The 22773-nt window shown below is 38.3% G+C and overlaps 2 protein-coding genes across 3 annotated transcripts in view; both read left to right on the top strand.

Moving 5' to 3' along the window:
* Positions 1-15160: 15160 nt before the first annotated feature.
* myclb (MYCL proto-oncogene, bHLH transcription factor b) lies at positions 15161-19948 on the top strand. The gene is made up of 3 exons (XM_081377405.1): positions 15161-15528; positions 16047-16639; positions 17731-19948. The coding sequence occupies exons 2-3, from the start codon at positions 16072-16074 to the stop codon at positions 18375-18377; spliced, it is 1215 nt and encodes a 404-aa protein (XP_081233531.1). The 5' UTR covers positions 15161-15528; positions 16047-16071; the 3' UTR covers positions 18378-19948.
* Positions 19949-22466: 2518 nt separating this feature from the next.
* trit1 (tRNA isopentenyltransferase 1) overlaps positions 22467-22773 on the top strand; it is a 47572-nt gene continuing 47265 nt past the window's right edge. The window contains exon 1 of one of the 2 annotated variants that reach the window (XM_081377014.1): positions 22467-22675. In XM_081377014.1, coding sequence (XP_081233140.1) covers positions 22529-22675 — 147 coding nt within the window. In that variant the 5' untranslated portion in view covers positions 22467-22528. The remainder of the gene's footprint in view (positions 22676-22773) is intronic. The other variant, XM_081377015.1, reaches the window with a different exon arrangement.

The raw sequence follows: 22773 nt of genomic DNA, 5'->3' as shown, positions 1-22773 counted from the left end.
AAAAAATAATATTATGTCAGTGTGTAGCCAAGTTTGAGTCTGAGGAAAATCACATAGGTTCAATGTGATTGTGATCATTTCAATAGAAACAGTTTGATTACATTGAACAAACATTGACATTTGCCACATGATTATTCAACCAATGAGGTATTTGTTGAGTACAAGCTACAGGACTACTTTTTTATTCTGTTTTGAATTCACATTTTTATTTCTGTTTTCCACATAAAAAAAAAACTGCACACACATTTGGAATGACATAAGGGCGAGTAAATAATGACAAAACATTCATTTTTGGCTGAACCATCCCTTTCAAATCAAAACAGTGATTTCACAGTCAAATTTTATGGTATGCCTCTAATAAGCTGTGAGTATGTTCAAGTGCTTAATTTGTAGATGTAAATCCGTATGTGTAAGCAGGTGGGTGGGTAACTGTTTGGCAGACTGCAAAGACCAAGACTGCAGAGCCAGCAGAAGATCTCGGAGAGGAGTGGGTGGGGATAAGCAAGGGCCAGCCTGAACCAGGATATGGAGGAGATGGCTTTGTAATCACTCCCTTCTGTTCCATTGAATACCCATATACACAGTCAATTTTACATAGAAACAAAAGTACAAAGCTTTTCTAACATGCATGAACGTGTACAACAACCCTAGAAACTCGTAGTTTGAGCAAAGTCTCCTATAGTTCCAAGTGTTCAGCAGTGCAAGAAGAAGGCTGTGTTATGGCGGATGTTGTTGGCTACTGATTTGAAACACAATATGTATGAATAGAGAAAATTCAAGAAAAGACTAGATGAGGAAAGGCTGTATATATGCTCTAAATTATGTATTATACAACTAAAGCAAAAATGCTCTGAAAATATAAACAATTCACTTCTTTTGATTGACAACAAAGTATGTGTTGGCAGAAATGCAGTTACAAAGGAAGTCATTGGGCCACTCATTGAACATTTGCAGCACAGACTTCCATTATAATAAGGCTATTTTTGTCAACACACACACACACACACACACACACACACACACACACACACACACACACACACACACACACACACACACACACACACACACACACATATTTGTTTATTTATTCATTCATTAATTCATTTTCACATAATATGCAGTTTTACATCAACACTTTCCATTGACCTTGCCATACTTTTTTTTTTTTAATATTACCTTTCATGCAGTGTATGAATGTGAATGTAAAAGATCTGCAAAATTTGAAAGATCAATGGTAATTGGTGTGTTTTGGGCGTAACGTACAATAAACCAATCAGAGTCTCATCTCCCACTCCCTTTAAAGTCCAACTGAAATCAAAATTGACCCTATTTATTTTGTTAGCGCATATTACTAGTCTTGTGGTGAACAATTAATCCGTGCAAGTTAATAAACAGAAAAAAATTGTTTGCCGTCGTAATCTTTAATCAAAGTCTGAAAAGTTACTTCCGGTCTGGAATGGCGTTCCTTCTCTGATGACGTAGGTTTGACGGCTTGGGTTGGGAAACGCTTAACCACTCCCCTCAAACCGTTAGTCTGCTAAGAGCAGAGATGGAGAGGAGGAGCGCTAGAGTAAAACCCTGCCCTCTGTTCAATATTCCTTTTCTCTGGGAAATACGTCACAACACTGGAGAAAAGTGGTTTGCAACTTCCGGTTCACGCGAACTTTAAAAGCCAGTTGCGCTCGCGCCATGGCGGATTCGCTATTTACATGGCATTAGCGAGGAAACGGATCTGCTCGTGCGCAAGGTTAAAGCGTGCGAGCAGACCATCTCCGTGACAAAGTGTACGCGCGTTGTGGACTAGCCTATAGGCGCACATTACTAATGTGCTCTTTAAATAACAGAAGAATATTTCGCAATTGACTTTAGACCAGGTTTCAGTTGTTCAATGGTGCAGTCTATTTCAGTTGCCTCAAAATAGCAACGCGCCAACAATGTGATTTAACACACCTATAGGTACCTATGGTTTCAGACCTATAACACCTATACCAGAATCATGGGCGCACAAATGGGCGCAAATGCATTTGTTATTTAAAAATGTGGCGCAGGACGTGAAAATGATAACTGCATCGGGCTGAAACTAGCAAAAGACACTTGTGTCGCACCTGGTGATGCATTGCACCGGGTGTATAATATTGCCCAAAGAGTTTGGTTCAGGTTGTCGACATGTCAAGAAGATGCTGTTTTCAGTGCTGCGAATCCACTTTGCATGCACTCAAAAGGACGAGGACTCAGGCTAGAATTGATACGGTGAAACCGACGACAATTACAACAGACTGGGTTGTCTGACCAATCAAAGCAGAGTTAGCCCGCGAAAAGGAGGGGTTTAGAGAAACTGAATCTTCGAACTAACCGTTTTCAGACTCTTGAGGAGAGGAGATGTGCAATTTATATAACGAGAAAACAAAACCTGTTTTTGACCTTGGATGCACGTAAAAATGACCTCCAAAACAAAATTAGGAACCTTTTAAATAGCATAATAGGGGAACTTTAAGATGTTTTCCTCATTGGGACCACTGGGCTGTTCTCCACAATGTACACAAAACCTGAGCCACAAACACACACGTTAACATTTAAGTTGTGAATTTGATGTTGTGCTTCCTCTTTTGCTTTTTTAAACGGTGGAAAGGAGAAGTATCCATTGGCTGCAACAGACACGGCATGCAAATCCTGTCTCAACTGAAGTTTAAAAAAGACAATATCCTATAGTAATATCCTGAATGCTTTGTCCCTGAATAACCCAGGCAGAACCTGAAGAGTACCTTAGTACAGTGGTCACATGTCATTAAATTCTTATGCAAATATTAATTATGCAAAATTAACTAAAATTACAAGTATACAGCAGTGCAACTTTTCAGTATCTCTGTATTTTCCTGCTCATATGCAAATACCTACTTCAGGGGAACACTATCTGAAACGGCAATAAACGGTCAAATACTTGCTGCTCACTTTGTTTATTTAGAAGCATTTCTGTCACTGCCAGATAGTGGTTATGAAATCTTTTCACTCAGTGGCTGTTGTGAAATGCACCACCTCTCTCTCTTCGTCTCCATCTATCATCTCTCTCTCTCTCTCTCGCACGCTCTTTTTCAGTCTCTCTCATCCGATTTCTGCTGCCAAGGTACAGTTTGCAACAAGTACACTCCGTACCCAGAACTGAGCTGACAGCCGGCTTTCTCCCAGGGCTGAGTCTTGGAAGAATGCGGTAAAAAATCCTACACCCTTTCCAATTAATGAGCATCTATCAATCAAAGGGGCCATGTGACCCTCCCACTCACATTCATCCCTGCTGGTCAATAGTTGCTGCTGGACAAAACCTCCATGGCTGGACCTATCGTTGGGCTGCTTATATATTCATGAGAAGCATGGAATTGTTTCTGAATATCACTTTTTGAATTTAGTGCAAAAAAATCACATATTCAAATCCACAAACACACAAGAAAGATTTTAAAAGGAATGGTGGTACATTTGTGATTTGCAAACAGATGCTGCATGGATGAAATAGCAATGTTCCTGCACTATCAGTGTTTGTTTTGTTCTCAGATGCTGGTCAGGCATCAGCAGTGACTATATGGATACCTTCATTTATGCAAGCACATGGCCATAAACATCTGTGTATTTGCTGTGAAGCACTAAACGATTCAAAAACCTATGCAACTCTAAGAATCTTTTCCAAATGCATCTCACACTGCATCACCATCTGAATCATGCAAATGTTATAGCACCTATTAAATTATTAGAGCTATCCATCACAAACGCAGGGGTAGGCAAAATATAACTTCATTTAAATATAACATTATAATAGGCTTCTTAAAATTCCAATGGAATGCAAAAATGTATGATAAAATATTTTAATTAAAAACTAGTTAATTTGCATATTGGACCAATAAAGAATATTTAAATAAATATACCTTTACCAGAATCTGCTTTCAAGCTGAGAAATCTTGGCTCTCACTTTTCCTCTGACATCAATCTCACAAACAACACTCATTTGCATATGCACACAGCAGGTGATGGGTTGGCTGGGATTGGCTTGCGCATCTTTTAAAACCCAACCAATGGGAAGCAATAAAGAGTCACCAGGAGAGCTATTTAACCTCAAATTCGAATTCACATACTTCCTTGTGGGCCCCTCCTGGAGGAGGGATTTAGGTGTATTTAAGGACATCTCATGTATTTGCATATGCATAAGATTCCTTCAATCAGCTCTGTAAAAAAGTGTGTTATTTTAATGGAAAATAAAAGTGCAAACATTGCTGAATTACAATTTACATTACATTTAAAAAGACTTCTTTCTTACATATTGCAATACTTTTAAAATGGTTTTAATAGTTATTTTAAATATACATTTATATTTTGAAACAGTGTTAAAATCATATTTTTAAGCAACAATTATGTTAAGAGGCATTCCCAAAAGCCCCTGTATAAAGCTTTTTGTATGTTTATTTTTTATTTTTTAAACAAGCTAAAACTTAAAATAAGGAAAATTTGTATTTAATTCTTACAATAAATTTACTATATTTAAAATGTATTTTAAATATGATTTTATATTTAAAATATTCTAATATATTGTTAGAGTCATATTTCTTTTATGAATTAAAAATATGAATTAACTTACCATTTATTTTGCATTCCAGGAAGCCTCTGTATCGCTTCCTCTTACATTTGTGTATATTAAGTCTTTTGTGTCGAATTATTTGGTACACCTTTTATTATCGTATACAATGAAATATTATATACGATTCTAAAAGGCTGTTTTTAATTAATATAGTAATGTTACAATATTCATGATATTTATTTTAAATATGCATATATATTTAAATGATTTTAACTAGGCCTACTTTAAAATATTGTTGGAATAATATTTTTAATAAGTAAAAATATGAATAACACTATCGTTTAGGGTACGTTTACACGACAACAATGTCCTAAATGTCCACGCGGTGCAGTCTGAGCTGGAAGCTGTTGAGAAACAGATCCACGACCTTTTAGTAAGAAAAGCCGAGCTGATAGACCGGCGGTTAGCTCTTGAAACATCGCGTGCCGAGGCACACAAATCAGAGATTAACGTTACTAACCCACTGACTCCGACCTCGTCTACTCCGTGCGTTCCTCAACATCGGTCCCGAACGTCGAGGTCGCGATCAGCCATGGTCTCGTTCACTCCGGCTCCAACATGCCATCACGAAGCCTGGATTTTTCCGCAGCGGAAGTCGCGAGTCAGGTCTAGACCAAGAAAACTCTCTCCGACCCTCCCGGTTTTCGAGATATCCACACAAAACCGCTTCTCCCCTCTTCGCGAAACAGAACGCGATCGGCGATTCCATCGTTCGACACGTACACGTTACGTTAAATAAAAGTAATAGTAAAAGTAAAAGTGCATAGTCACTGCTTTCCTGGTGCTCGTGTTTCTGAAATCGCTGCTCACGTTCCCGAGATTCTGAACGAGCGCGTCGGAACCGTTGTCCTGCACGCGGGAGGGGCCGACATCAGACTGCGCCAGACGGAGGTTCTGAAGAAAGACTTCAGGAATCTGATCGATACGGTACCAGTGACGTGCGGTGATGTCTTAAAGAGGCTAGGCACTGAGTTATGAAAGCCAGATTACCTGATTTATTGTTTAGGCTAATAATACATAATAACAGTAAACGTTACGCACAAGCGCGGCATATCAAGAAATGTACAAATCAGGATGTATCTCTCTCTCTCTCTGTCACACACACACGTCTCACACACACACACACACACACACACACACACATACACGCACGTCACACACACACAAGCGCAGCACACAGGCACACACCGGTAACAGTAGTTTATGTCCACTCCAGCATTAGAATGCAACCATTATTAATCCTTATTGTTGCACAACGGCCAAAAGTAAAAGTAAAATCACACACTGCTCAATTGAATATGAAGGCAAATGGCTTGCATTAATTCAACCATATTTATCAATTCAATATTAAGCCCAAAATAGTTTTTGACTCACCAATCGGTAGATTATTTGTAGCCTACATAAAATTCATCCGTCGCCCTTTCCTCGTGAAGACGTCGATCACAGCTTTGTAAAACTCGTCTTTACGGGCCTTCAGTTTGCAAAGTCTCTGGTTCTCAATTTAAAACATTAAACTCTGTGATGACGGCCTTTTAACTCCGGTGCTGTCATTTTGGCTTTGAATTTGGCGCGGGGATTAGGCATGTAGGCTAGCTGTGGTGTAACGTTAATGACGTTAGCTGCGCAAATGTCCAGTAATATCTCGATTTTAATTGGTCCATGTCTGATATGTTACGGAGATGTTACGGGCATACCATATTTACGTCCAAAGGCACAGCAGAGTTGTGCTTTTTTACGTACATGTTAAAGAATACAGGATCGAAGTGCGCATGCGCAACATGGGTTTTTCGCTTGCCGTCTGCAATGAATGGACAGTAAAAGCACTGCTTATTCTACGATTTGTTTTTTATTTGATTATGCGTAACTGCTACATTTGTCATCATAACACACATATTGCATATATAAATCACAAGAATAAACAGTAAAAATACAAATACAAGTTTATTATTTAATAAACAATTTTATTTTTGAATTTTGGCAGGGTAGGCAGTGCCTAGTTTGCCTACCCAGACCGCACGTCACTGTACGGTACGCAGCACATCGCCTGATATAACGATTATTGTGTCAGGACCGCTTCCCACGTACCGACTAGGTCATGAAAAGTTTAGTAGATTATTTGCGCTTAATGAATGGTTAATGTCATGGTGCAATGAGCAGAAACTTCTCTTTGTAAATAATTGGAATCTGTTTTGGGAGCGTCCTAGGCTTTACCGTGCTGATGGCTTACACCCAAGCAGATTCGGATCGGATCTTCTGTCAGATAACATCTCCAAAATGTTAAATACCTTTTGACTAGTAAACAAAAGTCCAAATCATAGTCTCTGCTGCACCAATTTAACTGATATAAATAGTGTAGAACATTGCATAGAAACTGTGTCTATTCCTCGTTTAGTGAGATCAAATCATAAATCTACTGCAGGATCTAGAAAAAATCTAATTGTTATTAAACCAGAAAATGTTGCTATTGGTAATCAAAAACAATTTTTAAAGCTAGGTCTTCTAAACATTAGATCACTCACAAGGCAGTTATTGTAAATGAAATAGTCACAGATAATAGCTTCGATGTACTTTGCCTTACTGAAACCTGGCTTAAACCAAATGATTATTTTGGTTTAAATGAGTCTACTCCAGCAGGATACTCCTATAAGCACGAGCCCCGTCTGAATGGTCGTGGCGGCGGTGTTGCAACAATCTATAGAGATTTTCTCAATGTTACTCAGAAAACGGGTTATAAGTTTATTTCATTTGAAGTACTTGTACTAAATGTTACGCTCTTAGATGTTCGAAAAACATCCCTATTATCTCTAGCCTTGGCTACCGTATATAGACCGCCTGGGCCTTACGCTGATTTCCTAAAAGAGTTTGCAGATTTTCTCTCAGACCTATTAGTTAACTTCGATAAAGCATTAATTGTTGGAGACTTTAATATCCATGTAGATAATCAAAATGATGCGTTAGGGGCTGCGTTTACAGATTTATTAAACTCCTTTGGGGTCAAGCAAAACATTACCGGACCGACTCATCGATTTAATCATACACTCGATTTAATTATATCACATGGAACCGATCCAACCGATATAGATATCATTCCAAAAAGTGACGATGTCACTGACCATTACATGGTAACTTGCATATTACGTACTCCTGTAATATATCATGCTGCGCCGCGTTATCGATTAGGCAGAACAATCCTTCCATCCACCATAGATCATTTTTCAAACAGCTTATCGGATCTGTCTCAGCTGCTCAGTGAACCCAAACAAACAGATGAACTTGAGGAATTAACTAGCACTATGAGCACCATTCTCTCTGGATCATTGGATATTGTTGCGCCCATTAGATTAAAAAAGGTCAGAGAGAAAAGTAAAGCACCATGGTACAACAATACTACGCGTGTTCTAAAGAGAGAAACCCGTAATTTAGAGCGTAAATGGAAACAAACCAACTTAGAGGTCTTTAGAATCGCATGGAAAGACAGTATGTCACGTTATAAAAAGGCCCTTAAAGCGGCCAGGGCTGAGCATCTACGCAAACTAATTGAAAACAACCATAACAATCCTAAGTTCTTATTTAACACCGTGGCGAGACTAACAAATAAACAGATGTCTCCTGAACAAAATATTCCATTACAGTTTAGTAGTAATGATTTCATGAAGTTCTTCACTGAGAAAATAGAAAACATCAGAACCACAATTGTAAACGTTCAATCCTCAATCACGCCTTATAATTCAGCCTCAATTATCACCCCGCAAGAACAATTACAGTGCTTTACAACTATAGAACAAAAAGAGTTAAATAAACTTTTTACTTCATCTAAAACAACAACATGTTTACTAGATCCTATACCAACTAAGCTATTGAAAGAAGTGTTACCTGTAGTGGAAGAGCCTCTCCTCAATATTATTAACTCGTCTTTATCTTTAGGTTATGTTCCAAAAACATTTAAACTGGCAGTTATAAAACCTCTCATTAAGAAACCACAATTAGATCCGAATAATCTAGTAAATTATAGACCCATTTCAAATCTACCTTTTATGTCTAAAATACTAGAAAAAGTTGTGTCCGCTCAACTGGGCTCTTTCTTACAAGAAAATGACACCTATGAAAAGTTTCAGTCTGGGTTCAGGCCGCATCACTGAAACTGCGCTCGTTAAAATCACAAATGATTTACTTTTAGCTTCTGACCAAGGCTGTATCTCAATATTAGTTTTACTTGATCTTAGTGCTGCGTTCGATACTATAGATCAGGGGTCGGCAAGTAACTTTGGCCGCGGGCCAATATTTTTTTTAGCCAGTAGATGGCGGGCCAGCTACACAGAGTAGGCCTATGGATACAAATTAAATACTCTTATATAGGCCTATAATTGCGGAATATGATGGGTCCGTCACCGTCCGTGGATCATTCATTCAATCGTTTTTTTTTTTTTTTCAAATTAAAACCAAAAATAAAAAGATGAAAAACGACTTGTTTTTCCATTATTTATTTCCTAAACTGAAATGAAAAAAAAAAAAATAAGGACGGGTTTTCTGATTTTCTGATTGTGCTCAGATCAAAAATAGAAAAAATGAATTACTGGATTAGACAAATTTAAATTTTGATTTTTAAGTTTTAATTTAACACCTTATGCATATATCAAGGAAACCATTTTAAACAGATCAAGTAGGCTACTATTGTGGTAACATATTACAGCCATTTTAATAAAGGTGTGAATAGCAATCATGCCTCATTCCGTACAGTCCGACTTTTGAACTTTATTCCTTTTTTATTATTATTATTTATTCGGGGACACACACATACACACCTAAGGTTTAAGGAGGTCTGCGTGGGACTGTTTTTTTTCGTCCCGCTCCCACAAGGTTCTATTCAGCAACCGCTTAAAATACACTCGGTGTTCACCCGCTTTATTTCCCGACCTGACGGGTCCACAAAATTTAGATCTCGTTTCCATAATCTCACATTCAAATGTCTCTAATGGAAAGAAGGAGATTGGAGTAGCCTATAATAATTATAAATGCTATACAAAAATTGTGTTCGTGTCAGTATAAATATTAGGCTATTTTAACATTGTACTGTCAGCAGAGAAAAAAAATGTCACAGAAAAAAAATATGAAATATAAATAACATGAATTAAATAGGACAAAGCCTATCACTCAAGTTTCTAAGCAACATAAACGAAAATCATATTGCCCTACTGACGAAATGAAGTAGGCTATTTTCTGTCGAACTATTTCAAACATCCTTGCAAAAAAAGAATGTTGTTGACTGACAATGGTTTCAGTACCAAACAGCTCCTCAGAGATAGGTGTACAGGCGGTCAGAATTAAGTGCGGATACGCTGTCAAAAGATGTCGGGACTCGGGAGTTGGCTATTGTCAGTCAGACCGCACGCTCCGTCCAAAGTACACCAGAGTTCTGACCGCTACCGTCTTTTGACGCGCGAATGGACACAAAGTGGTCAAGCGTATAACTAGACGCGGCAGGCGCGAATTTGACGCGCTATTCACGTCCGTTGTGAACGCACAGTTATACTTTAAAATGTAATCCTGCACCGCATGATTCCCTATGGGCGTTTCACACAGTATGCGGCGGTGAAATCGCCGCGCGACTACGGCTTTTCTCAAGTAGTGGAAGAGTTTTGTACAGCATTTAGGACTGCCAAAATAATCCGGCGGGCCAGAAAATATTGCTGACGGGCCAGTTTTGGCCCGCGGGCCGCCAGTTGCCGTTCCCTGCTATAGATCATACAATACTCTTAGATCGACTACAAAATTATACTGGTGTTCAAGGACAAGCATTAAGCTGGTTTAGATCGTATTTATCTGAACGCTACCATTTTGTTTATTTAAATGGAGAAAAATCTATCATAACTCCAGTAAACTATGGAGTGCCGCAGGGATCTGTGTTAGGCCCTCTATTATTCTCAATATATATGCTGCCACTTGGAAATATTATAAGGAAACATGGAATTAGTTTCCATTGTTATGCTGATGACACTCAAATTTATATTTCATCACGGCCAGATGAAAACGCTAAATTATCCAAATTGACAGAGTGTGTTAAAGATATAAAAGATTGGATGACGCATAATTTTCTTTTATTAAATCCAGACAAGACAGAGGTACTACTTATCGGTTCAAAAAACCACCCACAAAACCTCTCACAATACAACTTTAACATAGTAGGATGTCCTGTTACTTCATCCTCTACAGTAAAAGACCTGGGTGTTATATTAGACTGCAACCTGTCTTTTGAAAATCATATTTCATATGTTACAAGAACAGCCTTTTTCCACCTTAGAAACATTGCTAAGCTACGTAATATGCTATCTGTTTCTGATGCAGAAAAGTTAGTTCATGCATTCATGACCTCGAGACTAGATTACTGTAATGCGTTATTAGCCGGTTGTCCTGCATCCTCAATAAACAAGCTACAGTTAGTCCAAAATGCCGCCGCTAGAGTTCTAACTAGATCAAGAAAATTTGATCATATAACACCGATTTTATCATCCCTACATTGGTTACCTATAAAGTCCCGTATTAATTACAAGGTATTGCTACTGACTTATAAAGCCCTAAACGGCTTAGCTCCAGTCTATTTAACGGATCTTCTATCGCCCTATAATCCATCGCGCTCTTTAAGGTCACTAAATTCGAGGCTTTTGGTCATACCTAGGATATCTAGGTCCACCAAAGGAGGGAGAGCATTTTCACATTTAGCACCAAAACTCTGGAATAGTCTTCCGGATACTGTTCGTTGCTCATACTCGCTCTCCCAGTTTAAAACTAGATTAAAGACGCATCTCTTCAGCCAGGCATTCATATAATACTTTTAATCCTACAGTTAAATCCGACCTCTAGTTCATAAACGCCAGAGGAGAACTGGCCCCCGACTGAGCCCGGGTTCTCCCAAGGTTTTTTTTTCTCCATTAGGTCACCTGATGGAGTTTTTCGGTTCCTTGCCACTGTTGCCTTTGGCTTGCTCAGTTGGGGATATTTGGGGATATTTAATTTAATTAATCAATCAACGATACTATTGATCAGCATTACCAAACGTAGACGTTCCACTAGAAACAAACATTGATGTATTGTTCTAATTTATTACTGTGAAGCTGCTTTGATACAACCTGTGTTGTGAAAAGCGCTATATAAATAAACTTGACTTGACTTGACTAAAAACTGGATTTTTTTATTCAATTTTGAAAAGTTTCGCCTACAGTCTTTTTACAAATTCACGTTGTTGTTTTATTGTTTATCACGGAGACGTTAAAGGTAAAAAAAAATTTAAACGTGCACTTACCTGTTTTAAAAGTTCGCATTTTCAGGCCCCCAAAATGCTGTTGTTGTGTAAATGAATGGCCAAAACACATAAAAAGTGTTAAATATTTAGTTGAAAATGGTGTTATGTAAACGCCCCCTTGCTAAATGCATCCAGAAGTCCCTGCATGACCCATCACAGTTCTGTATATTGAGTCTTTTATATCTTTAATTTTTTAACACATGCTAAATATACACAGTCTATGACTGTTTTTATTGTCAAGTGCAATAGATGTTCTTCTTTTGCTGACTTATCTGTTGCTGCCAGTTGTCCAGATTTGATTAAAGGGTTCTGGGTGGGGCAAAGTGTGCAAGATGCTAATAGATCAAAGGGACAGGTATCCACCCTGTTGGTCAAGAAGATCACGGACCTTGACCTTTCATTAGACCTATAGGGAGGATTCCCTGCTCTCTTCCTCATGTGATTAAAAAGGCATCAGGTGGTATTCAACCTGCTCAGTCAACCTATTCGCTCAAGGGTCAGGCTACGGGGAATTCATGATGCCAGCCTTTGATAGGTGCACTTCAGTAAGCATTAGAGCAACAAAGAGAGTTTAGATATACAGAGAATGTTGGAAGACATTTTTGTGTGTTTATATCACCACATTTTTGTGTGTTTATGTCACCACAAATGTATAACATATTAAACCCATATCTAACCATCACATGTATCGGCCCATTTAACACTACAGCAGCAGTAAAGAAAACAAGAAAATAAGAGAGAGCATTAAGAGCCATTTCTACCTGATTTAACCCATAACAATTTGTGTTGCTGGTATAAATTAATGTATTAGGTTGATTCAACAATGCTAAACAATATTTTTTTTACTTGAAGAAAATCAGCTAATTTAGATGTCACCATTTTTTTCAGTGTACGAATGGTAGAGAAACTTTTCTGCATCTGATAGTGATAATTAGTTTCAGAATTTTTTTTTTTTTTAAGAAACTGAGTGTATGCGCATGTAAAACTGACCTCCATGCTGGCGGGTTGTTGTGAGCGGTCGCCAGGGCGTTGCTAAGGCATTTTATGTGCCTTTTAGCATGTTGCTATGTGGTTGCTATGTATTCTGGGCAACTGCTTATAGGCCCAGGTCAAAAGAGCTAGAATTGGCACTGCATGGACTCTTCGTCAGTGTGTTTATTTATTTATTTATTGCACAATTTATGCCTGCCAGAAGAAAAAGTGTTACAAAAATAATAATCAATGGCCTAAGCATAAAACAGATAAATAGTGAAGCTATGGCCTTTCTACTGTATATTTCTAATTTCTCCACTGGTAACCAGTGTACACCTTTGAGGGTGTTCTTCAAACTTCTTAATCAGCACCTCTAGTATATGATAACAGCATGCTAATGTTCTAAGAACCTCTGCCAGTCTACAGACACACGCACGCACGCACGCACACACACACTCACACACTTCTTCAAGGCTTTGTCCCCACTCCCCAGTGACACAAAAGCACCAGCTTCATTGCCTGCAGGTCATCCTTTTTTAAAGCAAAAGACAAATAGTGTGTTCATGCATGTACCTGTGAGGGTCCCTGTCAGAGCCCTAAAAATGTTCATTTCCCTAGAGAGCCATAATTCTGCCTTTTAAATTTTCATTTTAAGGTCACATGCACAGTTTTCTCATCATTCGCAGATGATACATAGCATGCACCTTAGCAAATGAAACTATAGTGTGCATTATGCATATATATATATATATATATATATATATATATATATATATATATATATATATATATATATATATATATATATATATATATATACATACATATATATATATATATATATATATAAAGATGCAAACTGCACCTGAGTAGAGAGGAGATCGTCATTGAAATTCTTTTGTCAAAGCAAACCAACTGAACTCACCCAGCCTGATGTCATTGACCAGCCTCCATAAACTCTTGAGCATTTGTATGGGACAATTGGATCAAAAGGGTGGGTCGAAAAGGCTAAGCAAATTTATAAAAAGACCATAAAGCCAGAGAAAGAAAGATAGGCTACATCTCTCCAGGGAGATTCGTCAATCACTGGGAAGAGCCTTTGTTCTGTGTAAGGTCAATGTCTTAAATTAAGATGTAAAGAAAGGAGATAATAGACACTGAATTGAGACACTAGTCAGCGATTGCTTACTTCCTAATGCACAGATTTGCCATATGGGACATTGTTGGAAAAGAGGACACGTGGTACAGCCATAAGAAACAGTATTGTCACAAGTACAGCTTGTGCACCGCCAGCAATTCATTAAGCTGTCTGGCTATAATTATCATCTTGAGCTAAATTAGCACAGGCAAAATGGGCTGGATATGACTCTTTCACTCACAAATAATAATACAACAATGTGTAGTTCCACGTGAATACAGGCAGCATGTGCTAATTGAAAATTATAGGTTGTGTGCAAGACATAAACAAAGCAAGATGCACTGCACTTGTCTGATTTGCTATTTTGGAGTGTCAGAAATTAATTATTATTTTAATTTTTATTATGTGGCATCCAGGAATTGGTTTTCATGGCAATTTGTTCCAACCATGTGCAACTCTTTTTTTGTAAATAATTTGTTTTTTGTAAACAAAATTTTTTTTTTGCCAATGGAATAATAAATTTAATAAATTATTAAAAAATAATTATAAAAAAACACTTTATCTTATGCCAGCATGTACATTTATCTTTTTTAAGGGATGTTTAGATAGGCTATTTATACTTTAAAACAAGTCAAATAAAAAAACATATTATCCATTAATTATTTTAATAATCACTGACTGTGTGAAACACTTACAAACACTAATGCAGTTAAATGAATCAACTGAAATCTGAATCAAATCTCTCATCTGAACAATTATGGCCGCCTTAAATACAAGCTACGGAATAATGTTCAAGATATTACAACCGAATAATCTACATTTTGAATAACTTAACTTCTAGTCAAATTATGTGGCATGTTTATGAGCCCTGCTTAATTTCTTATAGTGTAAAATGCATTTTTATATTTTATTCTTTCATATATCAATTCGTTGTTGATCTGAAATACAGTATGTCATTTTAAAAGTCCCTCAAATCTGAAACAGCAATGTCTATATGACACTTTTCACAATCAACATCTGAATTTGCCCAAATCTCAAATGAACCTCTGAAATGGTAATCTGCCGCTTTAAGTGATGGGCGTGGTTACGCCATAGTACCCGCCTTATATGCAAATCCACCCACTACTTTGGCTGGGTAATATAGTGCGGTACTCGTTTCAGGTGTCCATACTAGTGAGCGCAAGCCGCGGCTAGGGAAGGGACCACACAGTCGCTATAAAGGGAGCAGAGAGAAGCGAAGTTTACATGAATAGACGGACTGCAAATGTGCAAACATCCTCGCAACTTAATTTATAAACAACAGCCGGATAATACAAAACCACGCCTGGAAAACGAACGCAAGACAGGATTATTCAGCACACCGCTTACGACGCTTTCTTAACTTGTTGACATGCAAACCTTTTCTGCAAAACATTTGTCTGGCGCTCACCGGTGAACTGCAACACCTCATTTTCGTGTCTCAAATGACATGCAATACTGACTCTCGGCTCCTGTATTACGGTAAGTGGTTGTTAAGGAACGCCTAATTTGTGTGGGTTATCTTAATCGTTTTTGAGAAAAAGTAAGGCATTTTGCTGACGAATAGAGCAACTGTTGATGACAGTATAGCCTACACTCGTAGTAGTAGGCTATATGCACTTACATGAAGCATTACATCGTTGTGTTATGTAATAGAAGTAACGTTATGTATGTGTTGCGAAACTTCAAGTTTTGTAACGTAAAGTAGAACTGCATGGAGACCATAATACTTTATAATATGTCTTTTTTTGGACTGCTTGACTTATAAAAAAATATATTTTTAATAATAAATTTGCATGCATATATTAAATGAATGCAGGCTATATTATTTAGAATCATTTAATAATATTATATATTAAATACTTGCCAGATAAAACAACAACAATAAACTAATTATATAATGTACTAGAAGCTCATTGAAAATAAAACAAAGAGCTTTAAGTTAGTTATCTCTCATAAGATCGGATTGTTTTTAAAATCGGATCAATTGTGGTTTTCAGATCTTTATCTCTAAGGAGGACACCAATGCCAGGAATCAGTGCAAGCGCATCGCGAAATAAAAAGTGGGAAATGGAGGAATACGACCAATATCAACACTACTTCTACGACGACCACAACTTGGACGAAGACTTTTTCAAATCAACCGCACCAAGCGAGGACATTTGGAAGAAATTCGAGCTCGTGCCAACCCCGCCCATGTCGCCTGTCAGGATACTGGAAGGCACCGGTCCATCTCCAGGGGACAGATTAGAGTTGGTGTCCCAGTTTTTGGGGCAGGACGACGAGCAGGAGGGATACTGCAAACTCAATGCGGAGGAGACTTTGGAGAACTTGAGCTCCATCATTATTCAAGACTGTATGTGGAGCAGTTTCGCCACCCAGCATCTGGAGAAAGTTGTGTTCAGCGAGCGTTTGTCCTGCTCGGCTCAGTCGAAACTCTCCAGCAAAGCGCAGTGCGTCCCAGTGGACGCTCCTGTTCTCAACAGCTTCGCGACAGATTGCGTGGATCCAGCAGCTGTCCTTACTTTCCCCCTGAGCAGCAGCTGCAAGAAACAGGTGTCGTCCGGGTCAGAATCTCGCACCGACTCCTCGGGTAAGCACGAGACTCACTTATTTACTTAACCGTGTAGACCTTGAAGTGTACTTGTAAATTTGCAGCTGTGTTGACATCTGACAGATCTCGATATATGTGATCATTCTGTGCAGTAGTTTCCATACATTTATGCACTAAACTACGCCAAAACCTGACATAGCCTACCTGAATAGAAAAGTTACATTGGTGCCATGGGATTAGGTTGGCATTTCACCTTGAATTCTACTTAATATATGTGGAATGTAAAAGTGTGCTGTGCTTCCACATTCCCCAAGTGAAACAAAAGGAGACATTGTTTTACTTGTGGCTGGTGCCTACTATGATGAGCAGCAGACAGCAATAATAAGGGTACTTGAATCCTAAAGTGGTCAGGGTCACTCAATTGTCCATGAATGAACAGTCAGTATGAAGCTGACAGTAGAGACGTAGCCTAGTTGATTCTTCTATAATTTCATTTTAAGGGCATGTGCAATTTAAAGGCTTAAATTTCACCCCAAATAAAAAAATGTGTATCATTTACTCATTGTTCTTCTGCAGAACACAGGAGATATTTTGAAGAATGTTTCAGCTGTTTTTCACCTTACAGTGAAAGTCAATGGTGTCCAAAGCAACATTGACTTTCATTGTATGAACCAAAAAACAGATGTTTTTACTCGTGGTGGCTTTAAATTTTTGGATGAACTGTTCTTTTTAATAGTGAATTTCCAATTTTGCAACAACAATATTTGGCTTTGTGCTCAATGACGGAAGTAATTGCGTAGTGAAATCGGAGTAGATTGAACTCAGAACAGATGCTTCTCTTATCAAAATACACATCAGAGGTGACTCCAAGTTCATTATTGCATATCAAAGCCTCATTTACTTTCCTCTTGCTAAAAATACGGAACTAATAGAAACCGTATTCATTTTGTAGTTTTGTGGCCCACAGATCTTACATTCTGAATGGGTTTTAGAGTGCGCTAATTGGTGGATGGAAAGGTACATTTGGACAAAGGCTGCAAAAGAGGATGCAGCATTGCGCATGATCTCTCTACAATGGATGCAAAACCAGACATATGTAAACTGAAGTATTTTTTCTGTTGTTCTTTCAGATGATGAAGAGATTGATGTAGTAACGGTGGAACATAAGCAGAACAAGTCACGTTTGGTGAACGCCCGCAAACCGGTGACCATTACGGTTCATGCAGACCCTTATGACCCTTGCATGAAGCGTTTCCACATCTCCATTCACCAGCAACAGCACAACTATGCTGCCCGCTCGCCCGACAGTTATCCTGAAGAGGAGCCGCCTCGCAAGAAGATCAGGCAAGAGACCTTGCAGCCACGAATGGGTTCAACACCCCAAACCCCTGAAAGAAACCCTCCCCTACCTTCCCCCTCAGTCCCTGCCCAAACTCAGACTGTCTCCGCTTCTCCAACACACTCATCCTTTCACTTCAAATCCCAACCATCCAGCCCTCAGAGTTCAGACTGTGAGGACACGGACAAGCGTAAGACGCACAACTACTTGGAGCGGAAGAGACGCAATGACCTACGCTCGCGCTTTCTGGCCCTACGGGATGAAATCCCAGGCCTGGCTGACTGTCCAAAGACACCCAAAGTTGTGATCTTGACCAAGGCCACGGAATACCTGCGAACGCTGCATGTCAGCGACAAACAGAAGGCCCAGGAGAAGAAGCAGCTGAAAAGCAGGCAACAGCAGTTATTACGGAGACTCGCTGAACTGAAACGTGCATAAACCTTCATAGTCCAGCCATAATTTCAATAGGAACTGTGTAGAGCTGTGTGTGTTTTTTTTTTCCCCCAAAGTTCCACGTGGGGATATTTAATGGAATGGACACTATATTTTGAGATTAGTTCTTCTGTTTTCGTTCTTTGCACATTTGCCTTCACAACTGGGGGACGGGGATGTACTTGTGGAAGCTGCGGTACTGGTGTTCTCAAGTGGACCCTACTTGACCCTAATAAGTTTCAAACAGTTTTCCAAAGAGGGTCATTATTTCTGACATTTTCATTAGAAATTTAACGATTTAGACCCTGAATGTGTGTTCTCTTAAATTCTCTCGCAAAAGCTAAAGTATTTTGGCGGGGAAGTATTATTTAATTGAATTAGCATGCCAAATTAGGCGTTATTTGAAATGTAGCAATTTATATGCACGTATAATTGATCTCCTAAACCGTCAAGGTTTTTTTTTTTTCGTGGCAGAATCTAGAATTCATCTGGTTAAAGATATTTAAGTGTCTTCGATCCATGTAACTTCTCCGTTAATAGGGATTTTGTTACCTAAATTAACCTAAATTTTAGGAGAGCTGTGTGCCACCATTGCCACATGATGACAGTGTAAGTTTAACAGACAGGAAGTTGCATCACTGTTACTTTTGTTATATTGTGTTCCATGTTTTTTTGTTTGTTCCTCTGTTATTGTATATTATTCTTATCTTGAACATTCAGGACAGTGTCCAGTACAGCCTTGTAGTGTATATAAACTGGCAAATTCTTTGGACATATGTATATAATAGTAGTGATGTACAGGACATTGTGTAAAAATACATACTTTGTGTTTTGAATATGAAAATCAGCACTGTTAATAGACTTTATTTTCTATTTTTCTGTCATTTGTCCTAAACCTTGGTTGGCCCACCTGCCTTCCCTAGAGTATCTCAAAGTTTCTATTTTTGTTAAGAAAAGTTAAAAAAAAAATTCAAAAAGTTAAATAAAACAACACTATCAACATTTCATTTTCATCACTAGCCACTTTATGCTGTTTTCACTGCCTGTTCCCCTGTGTTCTGAAATTTCTTTGGCTTAATATCGCTCTTGTGGCAGAAATAGAATGCTGAAAGAATTTTGTACTAATTATATTTTCTTACAGAATTGATTGTATCATTTGATTTCTATTTAAATATAAAGTTGTACTGGTGGCATATGCTTGCTTAGTTCCCATCAGAACCTAATGCACACTGCTGTTCGTAATGCTGAAGAATGCAATTATTTCTTAAAAAAAAAGAAAGAAAAAAAAAATGGTCATGTGTTCACAGCAATCATTGTGACTTCTGTTCAGCTTTGAAATTGTATGGCAAAAAGGGTTACCATAAGAAATTGACAGTACATGACAACAGGGTGCATATGCCACCAGTAACCATTGTGTTTTTTTTGTTTTTTTTTTTCACTTTTGTTCCTTGTCATCAGGTGTCATACTGGGAGAAGAATGGCAGCAGCCTTGTTTAAGCACTTTGTGTTCTGTACCTCACAAGCCGATATACATAAACTCAAAATTGGGTAAACAATAAATAAATTCAGTTCAAATCACGTCAGCGTCTTTGTCTTTTTTTGTTAAGTAGAATTTAACTCTAATTAACTGCTTTCAGATTTGGTTGCATACACCAATGATCCAGAAGCCAAATGTTTTAACATTAATTTTCCCAAATAAGACTTATTTAAAGTGAAAGTTATTCCATAAATGAAGATTCCATCATCATTTACTCATCTTAGGGCCAGTTGCATAAACAGCTGCTAAGTTAAGGCTGTGTCTTAAGAACTAGTCTGACCAACTAGCAATTAATTAGGGCTAATTAGTCTTACTTTTCTGATTCAAATTAGACCATTCTACCCTTTTATGTAACTGAAAAGTCTTGAAAAAAAAATGAGATGACTAACTCGTAAGATTAGTCTAAGAAGTTTATGCAACCGGTCCCAGATGTTGTTCCAAATGTGTATGACTTGAACCATTCAGTGACCATTCATCTAAAAGGGTTAGTTCACCCAAAAATGATCCTATAATTTACTCACCATCAAGCCATCCCAGATGTGTATGACTTTCTTTTTCAGTCGAACTTAATCAGAGTGATATTAAATAATATCCTGGCTCTTCCAAGCTTTATAATGGAATTGAATAGTGAGTTTTTGAAGCTCCAAAAACTGCATCCATCCATGATAAAAGTAATCCATATGACTCCAGTGGGTTAATAAATGCCCTCTGAAGCGAAGCAATGGGTTTGTGGTAAAAAAAATCGGTATTTCTCCCACAGGAGATCCGCCATAAGGGTGACCTCTGACCTGACGTATGGCGTAGGACGTATGACATAGGCGTAGCGTAAGCTGAGATGAAAATTGACGAATGCGGAAGCACAGAGGAAAGAGGAAAACATATTTGTCATACATCATATGTCGGGTCAGAGGTCACCCTTCTGCCGAAGCTCGACTCACTCATGAACGGGCGTACTGCTGTTTCCGGAAGCTAGTGATTATAGTTTATAAAGTTTTAAATACGGATATTTTTCTTACAAAAACCCATTGCTTTGCTTCAGAAGGCATTTTTTAACCAACTGGAACCGTATGGATTACTTTTATGATGGATGGCTCAGGCTCTATTCACTCCCATTATAAAGCTTGGAAGAGCCAGGATATTATTTAAAAACTCTGACTGTGTTCGACTGAAAGAAGAAAGTCATATCCACAGGATGGCTTGAGGGTGAGTTAATTATGGGATAATTTAAATTTTTGGGTGAATTATTCCTTTAATTGTATGAAAAAGATGCAGTAAAAGTGAAAAGTGACTGAGACTAAAGTCATACAGGCTTGGAACAGTATCAGCATGAGTAAACGATAACGTTTGTTTGAATTATCACATTAAGTTGATCTCAAGACATCTTGATCTTCTGACAGCTCTTAAAGGGATAGCTCACCCAAAAATGAAAATTCTGTCATCATTTACTCACCCTCAAGTTGTTCCAAATCTGTGAAGACAGAGGAAGATATTTTGAAGAAAGTCTGTAACCAGACCGTGTTGGGGCACCATTGACTTCCATAGTAGGAGAAAAAAACAAAACAAAACATGGAAGTCAATGGTGACTCAGAATTGTTCAGTTTCCAACATTCTTCAAAATATCTTCTTTAGCATTCAACAGAACAAACAAATGTATACAGGTTTGGAACAACCTGCGGGTGAGTAAATGATGGCAGAATTTTCAATTTTGGGTGAACTATCCCTTTAATATCTAGACACTTGAAGAGCAGTGATTGGTTATGAAAATGAACCATAACTTCTGTTTATACAATATTGAAAACTATTGTACATAGATACTGTCTTGCAAGAAAAAAATTCAGACTGATAATAAAGTATTATATGATATCATATCATATTGGCTCAGCAATGCCAGAAAACAGGGCAAGATTTTACTACATGTGGCATAAGAGCTGTACTACTCCATCAACACCTGTACGAGTGTGTGTGAAGTCGATTCGATCGTTTCATTAGCGAGAGCCTCTTTTAGTTGACACGTCGTAATGGCAACGATCATCATCTCTTTTCCTTGGCCCAGAACGCTCAGTTGCCATGGAGACGGAAGAGAGCTATTCATACCCGTGTTCTTCCGGAAGGCGCACGAGTCGACCTGTTAAAGTCAGCAATGGTGTCAAAGCTGCAAATTAAACGATTAAAAACTACGCCAACCCATCAGATAATGTGAGTGAAAACTCAAAGCTGTCATTACTGCAATGAAGGCAAAGGATACTGATGCTAGGTTCACCATATTACTCGTAACTAGCACCATGTTATTAGCTAACAGGATACTGAGTGTACTGAGTGGGTCCATTATGAAAATCTGTACCTTTTCTCAACTTGATTCATCCGTGTTTGGAACACACAGTGGAATTTCATTGTCCATATATCTAGATTCCTGTTTTTCAAGTACTTTTTGTTTGATTATAAGAACTTTTGTCCTATCTCTGAATCAAACACCATTGCCTTTCCGTACCTGCTATAATTGAATCCTTTAATATCGTTGCTATGGTAACCGTTTTAGTTGCTTGGATACAGTTCCCTCCTCCGAGGCGAAGTCAACGCACATGCTCAGATCATTCCTCAGCCCTCCTGAGAGGCTTCTGTCATGGCGGCCGCCACGCGTGTACTCAAGAAAGGCATCGCTCCGTCTTTAGTGGTGATTTTAGGAGCCACTGGAACCGGCAAATCCAAACTGGCTATCGAGATCGGGAAAAGGCTGAATGGGGAAATTATAAGCGCTGATTCCATGCAGGTAAGTCGAGCGATCTGCTGCATCATCTGTCAAACAGGGAAGCAAGTGAAAGGGCATTGCTATTAATAAATGACAGCTCGTTTTAAAACAGCAGAGCT

Source organism: Scardinius erythrophthalmus (genome assembly GCF_964197995.2).
Source record: "Scardinius erythrophthalmus genome assembly, chromosome: 10".
Classification (NCBI taxonomy): Eukaryota; Metazoa; Chordata; class Actinopteri; order Cypriniformes; family Leuciscidae; genus Scardinius; species Scardinius erythrophthalmus.
The sequence above is the reverse complement of the archived record's forward strand: the minus strand, read 5'-3'. Positions and strand labels throughout refer to the sequence as shown.

Bases quoted from the DNA above. Each gene is read 5' to 3' on its own strand.
- myclb (XM_081377405.1), top strand. From the start codon at position 16,072: ATGCCAGGAATCAGTGCAAGCGCATCGCGAAATAAAAAGTGGGAAATG. The intron at 16,640-17,730 runs GTAAGCACGAGA...TTGTTCTTTCAG, and splicing joins ATCTCGCACCGACTCCTCGG to ATGATGAAGAGATTGATGTA.